Source organism: Nesoenas mayeri, assembly GCF_963082525.1.
Source record: "Nesoenas mayeri genome assembly, chromosome: 1".
NCBI classification, from domain to species: domain Eukaryota; kingdom Metazoa; phylum Chordata; class Aves; order Columbiformes; family Columbidae; genus Nesoenas; species Nesoenas mayeri.
The window spans coordinates 66,334,834-66,351,233 of record NC_137541.1 but is presented as its reverse complement, the minus strand read 5'-3'; the positions used below and the strand labels follow the sequence as shown (position 1 = coordinate 66,351,233).

Sequence of the window (16,400 nt, the reverse complement as noted above, 5' to 3'; positions counted from 1 at the left end):
CACTTTTAGCTCAGCAATCTCTTGGGTGGAATCACATTACTAGAATAGTTAAACCAAATAAATGGTCCTGATTTTCTTTTCCCTGAAAAATGTAACAAGCTGCAGTTAGGTAGATTTTATGTATTAACTTATCTATCTCTTTATTTATTTAAAAAAACGTGTGGAGGGCATCTCCTATTGTTTGTGTTGGATGAAGATTGTGCTGTCCTCTGTTCCTGCAGCCCTACAGTACCATTCCCTGGCGTTCTTGCACCATTCTGTCTTGCTTGTCTACTCTTCTATAAATCTATCAGCCCCTCCAGGGGAAGGAGGAATAAAAGGTGAATCTGCTAAGTAAATTTTGATAGGGAAAAAGATAAAGGAGAATATAATGTCTTATGAGACTCGTGCTTTTAGGTTATCACCTGTGGTATACACAGTCCTTTCAACACATTGTGGTTGTGTTTCTGTCCTTTTTTCTGTTCTCTCTGAGCTGCCTAGGTGAGCAGAGGTTAGCCCTTGCTGGCGGGCAGGGACAGGTAGCTCTGCTGTGCCTTGAGCCCTCGTGAGGCTGGGATAGAAGAATGTGCAGCTCTTGGGTCAGGGCAAAGGCCAGTTTTCACAGAATCACAGAATGACTGGTGTTGGAAGGGACCTCTGGATATCATCCAGTCCAACCTGCCTGCTAAAGCAGGTTCACCTAGTGTAGATCACACAGGAATGTGTCCAGGCAGGTTTTGAATGTCTCCAGAGAAGGAGACTCCACAACCTCTCAGGGCAGCCTGTTCCAGTGCTCTGGTACCCTCAAAGTAAAGAAGTTTCTCCTCATATTCAGATGGAACCTCCTGTGCTTCAGTCTGTGCCCATTGCCAGTCATCCTATCGTTGGGCACCACTGAAAGGAATCTGGTCCCATCCTCTTGACGCTCATCCTTGAGATATTTATAAATATTGATGAGATCCCCCCAGTATCTGAGCAGTCAGTAGGGACTTGTTTAGGGATGTGCAAAATAAGATCTGGCTATGGATAGGGTAACTTTTTCCTCCAGTATAAATTCCGAACTACAGGCAGCCAGTGATTTTTTTATTTCTTGTGCCAGAGGCTTAATCCAGAACGTCTGGTTAATGGCCATTGACGAGTTTCAGATGACCAGCAGCCCCCCCTGCTCCTCTTGCCCACAGGCTCTCCCCAGCTGCAGGGCCAAAATGTCACACAGTATCACAGTATGTTCTGGATTGGAAGGGACCTCAAAAGATCATCTAGTCCAATCCCAATACATGAAGTGCCTGTACAAGTTTTGGGACAGTCACTGGTTGAGTAGAGAGGAGAAACACAAACTGAGCTCTGGAGTGACTGTAGTACAAGCTCGGCAGTTTGACCTGCAGGTTCGCAGGCAGAACCACGCGTAGAGCAAAACCAGCTGAAGCCTGGGCCTTCAAGGACTGACTCTCCACAAAAGCTTCTGTCTGAACCAAATGCTTTAAAGAGGGTGCTGCCAGATGTTTCTTGTTTCAGAAGTAAGTAGCGCCACAGAGGGCTCTGCTACTCCATGAGGCTGGTTCATGCTGCTGGGCTCGCGTTTCTGAGGAACTAAGCTGGTGGCCTTCCACCGCCTTGGTCTAAGAGCTGTGACTTGTGGATGTAGAAAGGGCACACAACGCCATTTTTTCCTTCAGCTGAGCTTGTTGCCACATTTTCCTCTTTCTTATTTGATGTACAGGCTTTATTTGTCTTTCTCCAGCATTCAGTTTTCTTTGCTTATCTGCAATGCTGCAGCCTCGAATAACACCGTGTCCTTCATAGCCATGTAAACTAGAGGGTGCTTTCCCAATTATTGATTTAACGAACAGCAACTGGAGAAATATTTGATAGCTGGTTCATTTGAAACCAAGAGCATATCCTGGGGACAGAGAACATTTTATACATTAGCAGTGCACTCCTTTTAGCCCAAGATGATTTCTTGTGCCTTTGGGTCTTCATTGTGAAACCCCTGGGGTAGAGTACTGGCAGCAAATGGGCACCATAATTAGGCAAGACAAGGTGAGAAGGGACGAGAGTGTCAAATGGCAGGAGAGAAATGGATATCAATATGTCCCAAGCTGGGTGGGAGGGAAGTTGGTGTGGGACTGATATTTTGCATGTAGACTTGAGAAATAATTTTTATCCTCTTTTTTCTTCTTTCTATTAAATTTTCTATTGTAATTACAAGCCAAAATTACCATTACCGGGCACTTCTGCTCATCAGCTTCATGGATTGATGGGAATAATGTATTTTTGGTGCTGTTGTGACTGCAAGAAGGCACTGATAACTGCAATTACAAGACACTGAAAAAGTGGATAATAGAACAGGTGATGGTGGAACTGAATTCTGCTCTGTTCTCTGCCTCCTGTTTCCTCTTTGAGCCAGGGGAAGCCAGTGCACTATTTTGTGATCCTGTGGTTCAGCTCCTCTGAAGCAACATCAGAGCCTTGTAACATGTACTCTGGCATTTGTACCCATAGAAAATGCTCATTGTCTTTCCCACATAGTAAGATCATGGAATCACAGAATTGTTTTGATTGGAAGAGACCCTCAGGGTCATAGAGTCTAACTATAACCTAACCCTGGCACTAAACCATGTTCCTAAGAACCTCATCTAAACACCCTTTAAACACCTCCAGGGACGGTGACTCAACCAATTCCCTGGGCAGCCTGTTCCAATGCCTGACAACACTTTCTGTGAAGAATTTTTTCCTAATATCCAATCTAAACCTTCCCTGGTGCAACCTGAGGCCATTTCCTCTTGTCCTATCACTTGCTGCTTGGGAGAAGAGACCAACCCCCTCCATACTACAACCTCCTTTCAGGTAGTTGCAGACAGCGATAGGGTCTCCCCTCAGCCTCCTTTTCTCCAGGCTAAACAGCCCCAGTTCCCTCAACTGCTCCTCATCAGACTTGTGCTCCAGACCCCTCACCAGCTTCGTTGCCTTTCTCTGCACTCTCTCTAGTACCTCAATGTCTTTCTTATGATGAGGGGCCCAAGATGATGGTTTTAATAATGGGACTTCTGAATTTCAGTCACTGCCTTGGCCAGTGGTAACCGGTGTCACAGTCTCTAGCTGGGCAAAAAAAAAAAGCAAGACAGGTTGTTCTGCTCAGCACAGCGTTGTCGATTGAGCTCCTCTACTCAAAAATCTTGTTCAGCATTTCTAAATTTAGATCCCTCGAGTAAAGGGAAGCCAATTTCCTCTCCAAAGTAGAGAAGTCACCCACAACAATTAGGAAGTGCTGCAACCATCAAGTGATTTTGGTTGCATCTGTTGCTAAGTGTGACGAAGCTTCTCCCAATGGCTGCAGAAGGGCTCTGAGGAGGCAGCATCGTTGCAGGGCAGGAATGCACAGATGTCTGCCTGGGTGATTTAACAGACCTAATGCTATGCTTCTCTTAGCCTGATTTTATTCGTTGAGATCACCAGCAGAAAGCATGAGCTGATTCACCATCCTAGGGTGAAATCTGAAACTCTGCTTGCCCAAGGAAGCTTGGGTACCTCTGTGACACGAGCAGTGGCTGCTCTTGATCACAGTGTCCTGAGATGCTTGTGCTGGCCATGCAGCAGCTGTTTTCTGCGTGTGACTATTTGAATTCTCCTCAAAGAGTGAGCCAGCATTTAAGCGAGCTCAAGTGAAGGGCAATAACTGATCTCAAGTGAAAGATGTGAATTTTAACATATAGCACGTCTCAAATTTTCAACTCTGAGTATGGAGACCTCCTATGTTAAAGTATCATTTCAAGTTTAGATATTGCCTCGAAAGGGATAAAGTGACTGCATTAATGTGCCATTTGTGACTAGTTTTCTTTACACAAAACATGACTGCACAGGTTTTTTTTCTCAGCTATAAGCATTTAGGATTGAGCACAGCGATCTGTGTGTATGTGATATGCATTTGTGTATTTACATACAGCCACACTGTGGTAGACATGCTAATATATACATTCACACTATTCTATACTTACGTATTACCAATATGGGGTATATCTTAAGTACTACCTATGCCATCTCAAGGGAGCTACAATAGAGCCAACCTTGGAAAACGCATCAAGGGTAATAATATACACTGTGGTCAGTGTTTATGTGCTTTCTGGGCATATCCAAAGCACAGTATGTAAATATGGAAGAACAGTGTCTTGGAATAATTTCTTTTAAATGCAGAACATATCAACTGTTAATCTAAGTTGCTTATTTTATGAATAAGAATCTCAAAAGGAAAGGGGAAAGTTAGTGGTGAATGAAGTTGCACTTTTTTAGTTGATACTTGTTTAATTTTGTATTATTGCAGAAACTGGAACACAAAGAAGTTTTGGTTGGCTTGTTGTTCCTGGTTTTCCCATTCATCCCAGCCAGCAACCTCTTCTTCAGGGTGGGATTTGTGGTGGCAGAGCGAGTCCTTTACATGCCGAGGTAACTATTGCAATTGAATTCCTTTCTAATGGGACCACCATCCCATTTCTAAAAGCAAACGTAATTGCTTCTTCCCTTATACAATACTTCAAACATATTGCTATTCTCTGCCTTTCAGTTTTGGCATGATAGCATGAGAGATTTTGTAGTTGTTTGAGAGCAAATTTCTTGGCAGGAGCAAAGCTACCCAAAATTTTATTTAATTATTTATTTTAATTTATTTAATTTATTTTAATTTATTTAATTTTTTTTTTAACAGAGAATTTTTGATATGCTTGAAACAGCTCAATACAGAGATGAGGTGTTGTTTCTTGAGGATTGTTCTCCAAGACTCTTTCTCTTGGTATTACGATGGCATTATCAGCTTTAGTTGTCCAGTGTCTTTACCTAATGAGAAATATCTGAAAAGTTAACCTGTGATATTTTTGTTGTGGTATTACTCAGCTTTCCTGCTACATTAGGTGGTCAGTAAAAACAAAGGTGACAGTACTGCTGTGTTAAAAGCCTGCAGGCTTCAATTGTGGAATATATGCCTGACTTCCTGCCTGTAAGCCATTGACTGCATACCCATCTAAGAGTGGAGGATTTGCAGTTGTTGAAGAGGATGAGGAAAATCCAGCCACTTCTCCATCCTTCAGCCTCTGCCTTGGGATTTTGCTCCACTTCCAGCCTCTAACAGTTGTCACTTCAGCAATCTGGGTGCTTCTGATTCCATTTTACTCAAGGACAACTTTGAGGTGTTACTTCTGACATCTCCACAGTATCCAGACCAGAGAGTGCAGTGGCAAAGAACTTTCATCCAAGATGCACCAGATCATTGCCCATTTCACAGAACCACAGAATGGTTGAGGTTGGAAAGGGACCTCTGGAGGCTGTCTAGTCTCAACTCTCTGCTCAAGCAGGGCCACCTAGAGCCGGTTGCCTGGGACCATGTGCAGATGGCTTTTGAACATCTCCAAGGAGGAAGACTCTGCAGCCTCTCTGGGCAACCTGTGCCAGTGCATTTTTTTTCCACCCATGAACATAAATGGTAATTCTTGGAGACTGCAAGCCAGAAAGCCCAATTATACCGTCAGGTGCAGGGGGTCAGCATCTGTTATCTCTGATGGGATTGTGGAGCTCTCGACAAAACCCTGGTCCTCAATTTCACTTGGGATTACTTTGTGGTAACTGAAACAATAGTTTTATCCCACAAAGTGTTTAAATTGGATTCCTCAGAAAAAATGTGTTCCTCTAAAAATTCTGAGAAAAACACTTATAAGTGGTCTTTTGTAAAGTCATATGCATATTCTGATGGTTATTTGTATAAGCACTAACACAAAACAGCTGCTCATTGGTGTGAAACAGGCTGTGTAGGAGCTGCTGTATTTATTACAAGCTTCCTAGGCAGTAGGCTATATCTCTGTGCTCCGTTATATACTTATTCACTTTTTTGGGTCAAATCCTACTGACTTTATTCAGATGACTAGCCCTGCTTTTGTTTGCTGATAGTATTAGTGGAAGTACAGTGAGTGAAGGTTATCCCTCGGAGTTATTTTGCAAATGATACCCTCAACTAACAGATCTTGCATCATTTCAAATTAACTTGGAAATCAGATTGCTTTAAATTCATGTAACAGAGAATGAGGAAACACATGAAAGCGCAAAGCTATTAAGGAAACAGTCAGCTGAACACAAGGTTTTATTGAGTGGTTGCGTTTCCGAATCTCAAAAGAACAACTGCGGAAAATGCTTCAGCCATCAGCAGTTCCTTGTCCTCCTCCAGATGAGACTGCTGATAAAATGAGAGGAGGGGCAATGAAGAAGAAAAAAGGGTACGTTTGCGCAGGCAAAATTAATCAGCGTTAACACGTGTACATATAGCTTGTATAGTGCTTTTCTTCTTCCTGAGGGCTTTGCAAATATATGACCTACAAAGCAGGTAATTGATAGTTGCTGCTTTTTTTTTTTTCAGGCAGGAAAACGGAGGCAAGAGGATTAAATGATTTCTCTAGAGTAAGTCTGTGTCAGAGTCCCTGGATCTCAGACTTTGCTCAGATCACTAGTGTCCTGCTTTGCAGTATTTGGGTTTTGCCCTTCCCCCAGGCTGGCAGGCAACTAGCATGAGAAGGGAAGGCAGTTTGTGGTAGAGATGGGCAGTTCCCAGCCAAAGGATCCAGAGAGAGCTGAACTCTTGGCTCCGAGTTACAAGGATATGAGCTCTCTTACATCCTCTGGGTGCAAAATGACGTGAGAGGTGATGGAGACTTCTGCAAACATTCATGACTATGACAAGACAAAAATCACCTTGTTTCTTTGCTGTTCCTTGGGAGTGGGGCAGTTTAATAGTGACAGCTCTAGGAAGGGCTGATGTTCTTTATGTAGAACAGTCTTTAGCACTTTTCTTACATTATATCTTGAATAGGGCTTTTCCTATGCTTTGCTGTTCCTTCTCTACAATTCATTTAGCAAGTCAGAGGTTGTCATTCTCCTTTATTTAGACAAAAGCCTTGAATGACATGGGGAAAAATTAGAGACTTGTCTTTCTAGGCTTATGCTGCCAGGTGCTTTTCTATCTCCGTTTCAAGCAATAGCCTTCTATCAATATTTATGGATGTGGTAGTTGTGTATGTGTGTCACAGACTGAAGTCCTAATTCAGTGTTGCTGAGTAGTTACCTGGGCAAAATGTCAAGCATTTTTTTTCCAATAATAGTTAAGTAAGGGCCAAAGGATTTATGTAAAAGATGTTGTAAATAGAAAGGAATAAGCCTTTTTGCCTGATATCTCATTATATGTTTGGGCCTTGCTTTCTGGCGATTGATGGGTATTTGGAACAATTCCTCTTCTGTCTGCAGCCATGCCTTGGGGGAGAGTGATATAAGCTAAGTCACCGTGGTTGAATGTTTTCTTTAATTGGCTGTAGCAAGCTAGAAATATTTTGAGAAAATATGTATTTTTATTTAGTTTTCATTTGAGAGTTACAAGCACATATTGAAATCAGGAATTTTTAATGATGGTATTACTTTAGCCTGAAAAATTTCACAGGAAAACAATTTACTGTCTCTCAAAATTTAATTTTAATGTTGTTGTTTTCATATCTTAAGAAGGGAGAACTTGTTTTCAGGAGGGCTAGGGCTGGTGAAATAGGTATCTTGGGAGTGGTAGACAGGATGCAACTCTGTAGGCCACAGTTTTGCAGAGAGTTATCACAATCAATAGCTGGATCAGTGAAAGACTTAAACCACCATGGGTTTTTCCCTCTTCAAAATGTAGATGTAGTTATGGTTACTGCATAGCTGCTAAAGCTGCTCAGAACACCACAGACAGCCTCATTGCTTGGAAATCTAGAAGAACTATGTGCATCCAGTTATTCTGAGCTATGAGCAATTTGTCAGTACTTAAGCAGGAGCAGCAGCTCTTCCTCTGTGTTGCCCTTCCCCATGCAGAAACTGGAGAGGCAACGCAAACCCTTGGGGCATCCAGGAGCTGCCTGCCCTACTGCTGTACCAGGAGAGCTGGAGTTGCTCTCACCTCATGGGATTGGACCTTTCCTACCAGAGCAATTTCTAAGTTTTCCTCATCTTTCACTGCTACCCAGAGAGCAGCGGCACCTGGCTGGGCTGCTGTATCATAGCTGGACAACTTGAGCTGTTTTTACAGCCTCGTATGAACCAACAAACCAACCAAAGCATTGCTACAGGGCTTATTTCCAATTTACTGAAAGCAATAGGCTGTCCAGTAGTACCTGCACCATTTTTATAGCAACTTTTTCATGGTGGATATTGCAAGGACTGGGTTGCACAGTGCACGCTCCCAACACACGCAATTATGGGTTGCTGTCATTTTTTTCACCAGATCCTCACTATATCAAGAGTTGGTGTTGCAACCCTAACTGTCAATACTAGAATATGGGATCACTGCTATATACAGGATGGCATTTGCTTCAGTGTCTATCTCAAAATCTGCAAGAAAGCTAGCATCCAGAAAAGAGTGTGCTTGTATTTTTCAGGAACTTAACACATCATGTTAAAGCTTTCCCCCTGCCATAGCAAAGCAGGGACCACATGGAAGTATTACTTTTGCATAGAGCATGTTTTTGATTCTTTGTGCTAATGCTTTTTTTCCAGTTAGTGTATTCTGTACAATCCTAACTTCTGTAATTGAAGAAGAAAAAGAACCCGGTAGGTAGTGGAATAATCTGTAATTTTTATGGACCTGAGCAGAATTCACCTTTACTTATAAGGCAGCCACTTGAGGATGGGACTTACTGGTGCGTCTCTTTTTCTAGGAGCATTTTATGCTCTACACATTATCTTCATTTTTTTAAAGACCAGTTGTGTAATGGAGTGGTGTTGTCTTTTCAGTGTCCTTTGCCACTCCTTTCTTTAAGGTTATTTGAAGCTACAAGTTCCCCAGGAGCTGAATTCCTGTTCACTTGTTCAGCTCTCCTTCAGTATGAGATCACATCCAGCTAGGCATCATCTGATTTACAGAAGCAGCTCCTCTTTTCAATTGGAGTCAAACCCCAACCCCAGCAAAGTCAGCAGTGAAAGTCCCATTGGTTCTGCAGGGCTCGTTTATCTGCTCCCTGATCTCAATTCAGCAACATAATTAAGCTTTTTTGCCTGCTTTCAAGTTAAATCCACATTTCATTTGGGATTCGGATATGGAATCCAAGTTGCACCTGCTCCATTTACTTAAAAAAACATGATTTTTAATGCTGCTTTTTTTTGCAAGAGCCACTGAGCCGCCAAAGTTTAGAAGGAGTGAACTGTATTAAATTTCCTGTAGTTCAGCTGCAGACGTGAGGGCACTGGGAGGGGACTGGGAGAACATTACATGATAGAAGTGGGTCAGACCCCAGCCCCATCCTGGTCCTTTTTTACCTTGAGGGGTTGCGTGTCCCTGCCCCAGGGTGTCAATTCGAGCAGAGCTCTGCAAGGAGGAGGGGAGGTTGGGATCTTAACTGAGGCGAGGGACTCCAGTTCTGCTTCCCCATCCCAGGAATAATGACTCCGCTCTGCCCTTTGGAAGGGGACGGAGAGAGTTCTGATTAATTAATGAGAATTAACTGCTTATAGAAAGGCTAAATGCTGCAAGCATCTACCTTCCAGATGCACATTCAAACCTAAGCTCCCAGCTTTTGAAGGCTTGCCCACCCCTATTAAACACTTTAAGGAGAAATCAAAGCAGCCATCCTCCCTTAGTGCAGGCAAGAAATTATGAGATGCTTGTGCCGGATATTTTGGCAAAAGGCAGTAAAGAAGTAGAAATAAAAGCCAAAATGATTCTGCAAAGCTGAAAAATATTAGCTTGTGGCGCATTTGGTCTAGACTGCAGTCCTGTGTTATTCTAACTAAATTTAAAACATGCTTTTGAGAAACATGTTGCTCTTTGGCTATGTACAATTGATCCAGGAAAAAGGTACATTTGTGTTGCGTATGAGTGTTCATGGCTATACTGGAAAGATTTTTGGTTTCATTGTGATATATTAGGTTAAAGGAAAGCCTTTAAATGCATTTTTTCTGCTCCTGAAAATAATGCAGGTATGTAATTATATTGCTTTTAGAAAATAGTAATAAATTAAGTTAATGTAATCTTGTGGAAATAATCTACTTGGTCGTGTTGATTGAAAGAGGAATTCTTATTTACAAAGGAATATGGTGCCGCTAAGAGGATGCCTTATGAAATTTAATAGAAAATATTTTCTTACATGAAGTTTTTGGGGACTTGCAATGGAAATGAATGGGAAATTATATCCCTACTATAGAATTCCAGAAGTTACTATAGTATTTTAATTAAAACTATAGCACACAGACCCTTCCTCAGTAACATATATAAGATTTAGGGAAATTTCTGCGGAAACCCTGTGGAATTATATCAGATTTTTCATTTATAAAATGTTTTCTTTTTGTAGTGCATATAGTAATCAAAAGCCTGAAAAGTTTCTCTGTTACCTGGAAATATTTCAGATAGGAATCTGTTAGAAGGCAAATCTTGGACTCAAGTACTCTAATGAAGCTGGTTTGTTTATCACGTGAGTTATTGGAAGGAAGGGAAGGGGAATGAGTCCAAATGTTAAATAGCCATTCAAAGGTTAGTGAAATCATTAATTTCTGGTCCATATTTTCTCTCTAATAAGGGAAATAAGAGTTCCTGCATCTTCTCTAATTACATTGTGTTCTGACTGGATGACCACGTTGCTAGTGGAGGTAAATCATTTTGGTGACTTAGCTGATCCAAGTGTCTTTAACATAGGCCTCCGTATCTTTTAATTTAGAGCCAAGAACAAAGTCTAACACTAAGTCATAAGATACTTTTCCAAATTAGATGTATTGTGCCAGAGTTTATGGTTCTCTATGTCTTTGTATTATGACTTGCAGACATTATTCCAGGAAAAGGCCTCTTAATCCTGGTGAAATTTGGCATTTTATTCAGCAGAATCAGTAGTAAGTTAAGTATGTTGCCTGTTACTTGGTCATCACACTGATATTTCTGAGCTGTAAGGCTTGGTGTTTTTTTTTTTCGAGTGAGATCTAGTTTGTGTGCTAAATATTATATATTGGTGATGGTTCTGACATAATTTAAAAACCTCTAGTAACCAAGGGGAAAAAAAAGAAGGTTGATTCCATGTCATCATTACTGGGAGACAGGCAATTTAAACAAAATTTTTTTCCCCAAAAGTCAGTACCAGTGAAGACGCAGAAATACTGGCTGTCTGTGTGTGATGGAGGCACATCCTGCATCCTCCTTGCCTTTCGACATTTCGTCTAAAGACGTGACTGTTCCTACAGTTTTTTCCCTTGTATCCCTGACTGTTTGAGAAAGTTTTGATACAAGATTTTCCCACTGGAAATATGACATTTTAGTTAGCCCAAACTTTTTGTCAAGGTGCACTGACTACAGTGAAATTTTAGTTAAAATGGCTAGAAACAAAAGATTTCTCCATCCCATCTCCATCTCCATCCCTTTGTGGTCAAAAGGACACGGACAACAGAAATAGACAGCTGGATGGATCTGACCCAGAACTGCCTCATTGACAGAGATGCTTATCTGAGAGTTGGAAAGTCATGGTCCATCTGCCACACATCAGCAGTTTTCCAGGATTGTTAGCACTAGATCTACACACTGCTGGATCACTCAGTGGTGGCAATTTGATCCAGAGCTGATCCAGGCCCATGCTTGCACTTATGTCACATTAGCTAGCCCATAACTCACTGAATTTAGATCAGCCTTGTACCAGGTGCAAGAGAAAATCTTGATCCAGCAGTAAGCTTGGCAGCACAAAGTTAACTTCTCAAAAATTCTTGGCATACACTTGGACCAGCAGAGCGTGGTTATTCTAGATCAATACTTGGGCACTGATGGCTGGAGAATTTTGGAGACCCCAAGCTCGGAGCCCTACAAGTGCACTTGCTGCATCCCCAGCTCTAAGCCTGACCGAATGCAGCGGTTTGAATATGAGTGATCCAGATTGCAGTTAGTGCCTTAACTTGTGAGTTTTGGGCTTTTCTGAGTGACCTGAGTGCACGCTAGCATGCACATATAAATACACAGTTTTTACCGACAAAAACATTTTTTAAAAGTTCAAATTTTATCCTGGCCCAAAACAGCTCCAGCCTTGGAAAACTTGACATTTTTCATAAAACAGCATCTTTGCTACGCTGCCAGCACTGCTTGTTGCTGGAGCTCCGTGCCTGAGAGTGCTTTTTGGGACAGAAAGATCTACCCTGGCCATGCTTATTTTTGCCAGCGCTCCCTTCCGCATCTGACAGCTGCGTAGTGAGGCAGGAGCAGACCACATGGCGTGCCAAGCTGGCTTTTTGCAATCAATTACTCCCCATTAGAGAAGTGTGAGCAGAGCTGATGAGTTTAACAGGGCCGAACTGCCTTTTTCCCCTGCAGTGACAGCCCTGCCTGCAAGCTGCGTTTCAGCTGATTTGGGCTTTTCCTCCCAGGGTGTTTCCCCAGCTCAGGCTGCGGAGCTGGAGCGCCTTGGACCCGGAGCACGAAAAGTGTGTCGTGCCAGGTAACATATGTGTGAGACTGGGGCTGGGAAACTTGTGGGGAACTTTAAAACTGAGAGAATTGAATGTTTCTGTTCAGCATTAGGACCTGGCCTCAGACGTGGTCTTTCTCAACGCTATGCTCCCCACTCTTCAAGGAGCAGCAGCAGCAGGGCAGGCACTTAATTGAAGTTGTGCATGTGAGCGTTAAACTTGCTTCAGAGGAGCTTGCAAGTGAGGGTTAGTTTTTATGGAGGGAAAGGGAGTCATCTTAAATAAGCACTGGAAATCAAGAAGGAGGTTTGCAGCCCAGAAAGAGCCTCCGGGGTGAGATGTCAAAGCCAAGTGCATTTTCTAGTCTCAGTATAGTTTTGAGATAATCCCTTTTGTTGCATTAGCAGCCCCTGAACAGGGCAGTATTTCTTCTGTACTTTGACAGGCTGCTTGTAGGCAGCTCTTTTCTTAACTAGTATATATGTATGCATCTGGATTCTTATCTATGCTGAGCTCTGAAATCGAGTAAATGCTTTGATGAAATCAGTGAGTTTACTTCAAGTTTACCTGTGTAGCTGAGATTAAATCTGGTTAAAAAAAAAAAAAAAACAAAACAACACAAAAACCAAACCAAAACACCAGCTACTTTACAAGATTTGACATCCCCAAAATAACCATTACAAAGTGTGAGGAAGGCATCTTTTCTGCATAGCTTCTTCCACTTTTTTAAACCCCTCAGCTTACAGCCCTGCCTGGTTGGGTTAGAAAAGGCTGGGGCTGCAGCGCTGGTATCTGGGCTGGTTCCCTCTTGCGTGGTGCCTCCAATTTCAGCGCTCAGCCTGCTCTGCCCACATGCTCCTTCACAGACTGGAAACCTGCACTCTGCAAAGTCACACCTCAGAAAACACAGTAAGATGCGTGACTATAACATGCCTAGTTTTTCAGGAGCTTTTTGAAGCACTAGGTCTCTATGCAGCTTCTGGAGGAGGCAAGATGGTTTCTGATGCAGACAGCTGTAGCACAACATTCTGATAATCTTGGGCTGCAGCACCAGCCACATGTGTCTTTGATTAGATGCCGTTGCCAAGAACAAAATGCAGTGAAGCTGTTCCTGATTTTTACTGAAAAGTGATAAACCTGATCCACAGAGGGAAAGAAGAGCTGTGTGTAAGCGTTGTTAGAACAGCCTTGCCTTGGGAAAGGGGCCATAATGGCCAAAGCAAAGGTGGAATTTGTGATCTAATCACGGGAGAAGTATTTGCAAATGTTAAGTATCTGCTGTTTTGGCTCTTGTTTCAATCAGGCAGTATCTGTAGCATATTGTGGGAAACAGGGTCCCTGTGCCACCTCATTCCCATCTGCTTGTGCCTCCTCCCACTTTGCTTCCTTGCAGGTGGAACAATATTAACAAATCACAGAAATTATAGGTGAAAATCTGTCACTGCACAGCTCCCTGCCTGCGATCTGCCAGAAACACATGGCACTGGTGCTGTGGGCCTGCCTGCCAGGTGCAGCCCTGCCCTCGCTGTAATTTGGGACCTGCCTAATGTACCACTTCAGTACCACATGAGTCTGAAACACAAAGAGTCATGAAACCGCTGGCCTGTTGGTCCGTGTGCTGAGCTGTCCTGCAGCTTCACTGAATTTCTGAAGCTGCAGGTTCTTCTATAATAAGTGTTCTCATAGTGAGCCCACGGAAAAACTATTACCATGTTAACCTGTTGGACTGTTACTCAGGTCTTGCTTTGCATCTGACCCTGGGGACCAAGCTGGCGTGGACTTTTCACAGTGGGGAATGGTTGCTGTAGCAGGCTGTTGCTTATCCTACAGAAGGAAAAAAAAAGCTTAGCAGTTTTACAGTAATCCAGTGGAAAATGGACTTATAAAAATAACAGTGGGCTGGGGATTTTGCTTGTTTCCAATTGTTTCGTTTTGGCTATGAAGTATTGCAGAAAAGTACTTGCATGATGGGATGACAATGCCAAGAGAAAAGCCCTTCAGGAGAAAAGGTCCTCTCCTTTCCCCTCCCAAGGAAATGCTAGAGTTAAAATACTAAACAACCCCCAAACCCACAATCCTGCAGCCACCATACATATGCAGATAGCTATGGAGATGTCTGGAATGTAGTACTTAGAGTAATTTTTTCAAGTGGCAAATGGGTCTTTGATGAAAGGTGCTTTTGAGACATTTTCTTTTTTTTTTTCCTCTAAATGGATGTGAATAAAATCTGATTTACTAGTGAGCCAGCACTAACATTTGATATGGAACCCCTAGCACTTTGAGAAGAAAAGTTAATGTATTTGAAATGTTCTGTGTGTTTGTAGGTGATGACAGGATCAGGGCAGAGTTAACCACATAGGAATTGTCTTAGAGTCACCTGGTGAGTTACTTTAATTAGATAAGTACAGTCTCACCTGTATGGGCTCTTCTCACTATGGTACTGCTGCTTGTGCTGCTACTGACTTGCTAAAACTCAGCACAGCTTCCAACAGTTTATCTAAAGGTTGGCGAGGTTGGGATCAAGGGAAATGCGATGAACTTGCATCTCATGGGTGAAGCACTGCGGGGCGGCTCTCCAGGTCCAGTGTGTGTCAGGGCATGTTGCTGCTGCAGCAGCTCCATCATGGCAAGCTTGGTGCTCTGCTGGTTCCGAACTTCATGGCACTAAGGCTGATTTCTGTACTGGGACTGTTGAGTCTCATGTGAAACGAGTGTGTTGTAAGATATGAGAGATTATGCGTTTTTGAGACCAGGAAACAATAGTGATATAATAATGTTTTTTTGATGCTTAATACATGGCTGTGAACACTGTTTTAATTAGAACAGACCATGGGATCTGGAGGAAGGGTCTGGCTTTGCCCTGATTTCAATGTCTTTATTTGGCCTTAATGTCGAAATGTAAAGAGAAAGCAAAAATTACTAAGAAAAGTATCTTTGGGGACATTGCAAGGAGTTGTTTTTTTTTATTATTATTATTATTATTATTATTATTATTATTATTATTATTATTATTATTATTATTATTATTATTATTATTATTTCCAAACAATTTGTGGCATGAAATCACAAACGCATGCGCTTTCCTGGCAGCAAAGGACATGAGAGTGCCTTCTGTGCTTTGGGAGTCCTTGGCCTGCAAAAGACCTGCAGCCAGGAATGTAACATCTGCCCTCGAGCAAGGGTTTGGCTTGAAATGACCATGTCATAAAAAAAATTAGCAAAGAGATGCAGGTCTACCTGACCTCTGCACCAAAGGTCCCTGAAGAGATAACGTGGGTGTGTCCTCCCCACCCTCTCCTTGATGATCTGTGGCAGGCAGGAAATTGTCTGAAGTTTTAAGCTAAATTTACCAGATTCTGAAAATAAAACTATTCACCTACTTTATGCTTTCTGATCCTTTTCCTTCTTTTCCTATCTTTTGGATTCCTGTGCACTTTATAGTGCAGGTAGCTTGACTGTAGGCCAGTTAGGCTATAGTTATGGCATAACTACAACTCAGCCCTAATGTTGTCATAATTATAGAATAATCATAGAATCATACAATAGTTTGGGTTGGAAGGGACCTTAAAGATCATCTAGTACCAACCCCCCTGCCATGGGCAGAGACACATTCCACTAGATCAGGTTGCTCAAAGCCCCGTCCAACCTGGCTTTGAACACTTGCAGGGATGGGCCATCCACAGCTTCTCTGGGCAACCTGTTGCAGTGCCACACCACCCTCATGGTAAAGACTTTATTCCTTATTTCTAATCTAGATCAACCTTCTTTCAGCTTATAGCCATTATGCCTTGTCCTATCACTATATGCCCCTGTGACAAGTCCCTCTCCAGCTTTCTTGTAGGCTGTCTCTATCTTATTAAAGTGTAAATCATGTTTCAACCCTGCCCTCTTTAGCATCACTCCTTTAACCTTCCCCTTAGCAGCTTTGCAGTTTGGGATTCTGGTACATTAGCTATGCGATCCCCTTCCAGCAGGCATTTGGGTACCCATTCCCTTCTGTA

The 16,400-nt window shown here is 42.4% G+C and overlaps 1 protein-coding gene across 1 annotated transcript in view; it reads left to right on the top strand.

Annotated features, from left to right (window-relative positions):
• Positions 1-16,400, top strand: part of TMTC1 (transmembrane O-mannosyltransferase targeting cadherins 1) — a gene marked incomplete at both ends in the record, with an annotated part of 146,172 nt that overhangs the window by 81,617 nt on the left and 48,155 nt on the right. Inside the window, one exon of the mRNA XM_080350116.1 lies at positions 4,298-4,419. Within this exon, the coding sequence (XP_080206242.1) occupies positions 4,298-4,419 (122 nt within the window). The remainder of the gene's footprint in view (positions 1-4,297; positions 4,420-16,400) is intronic.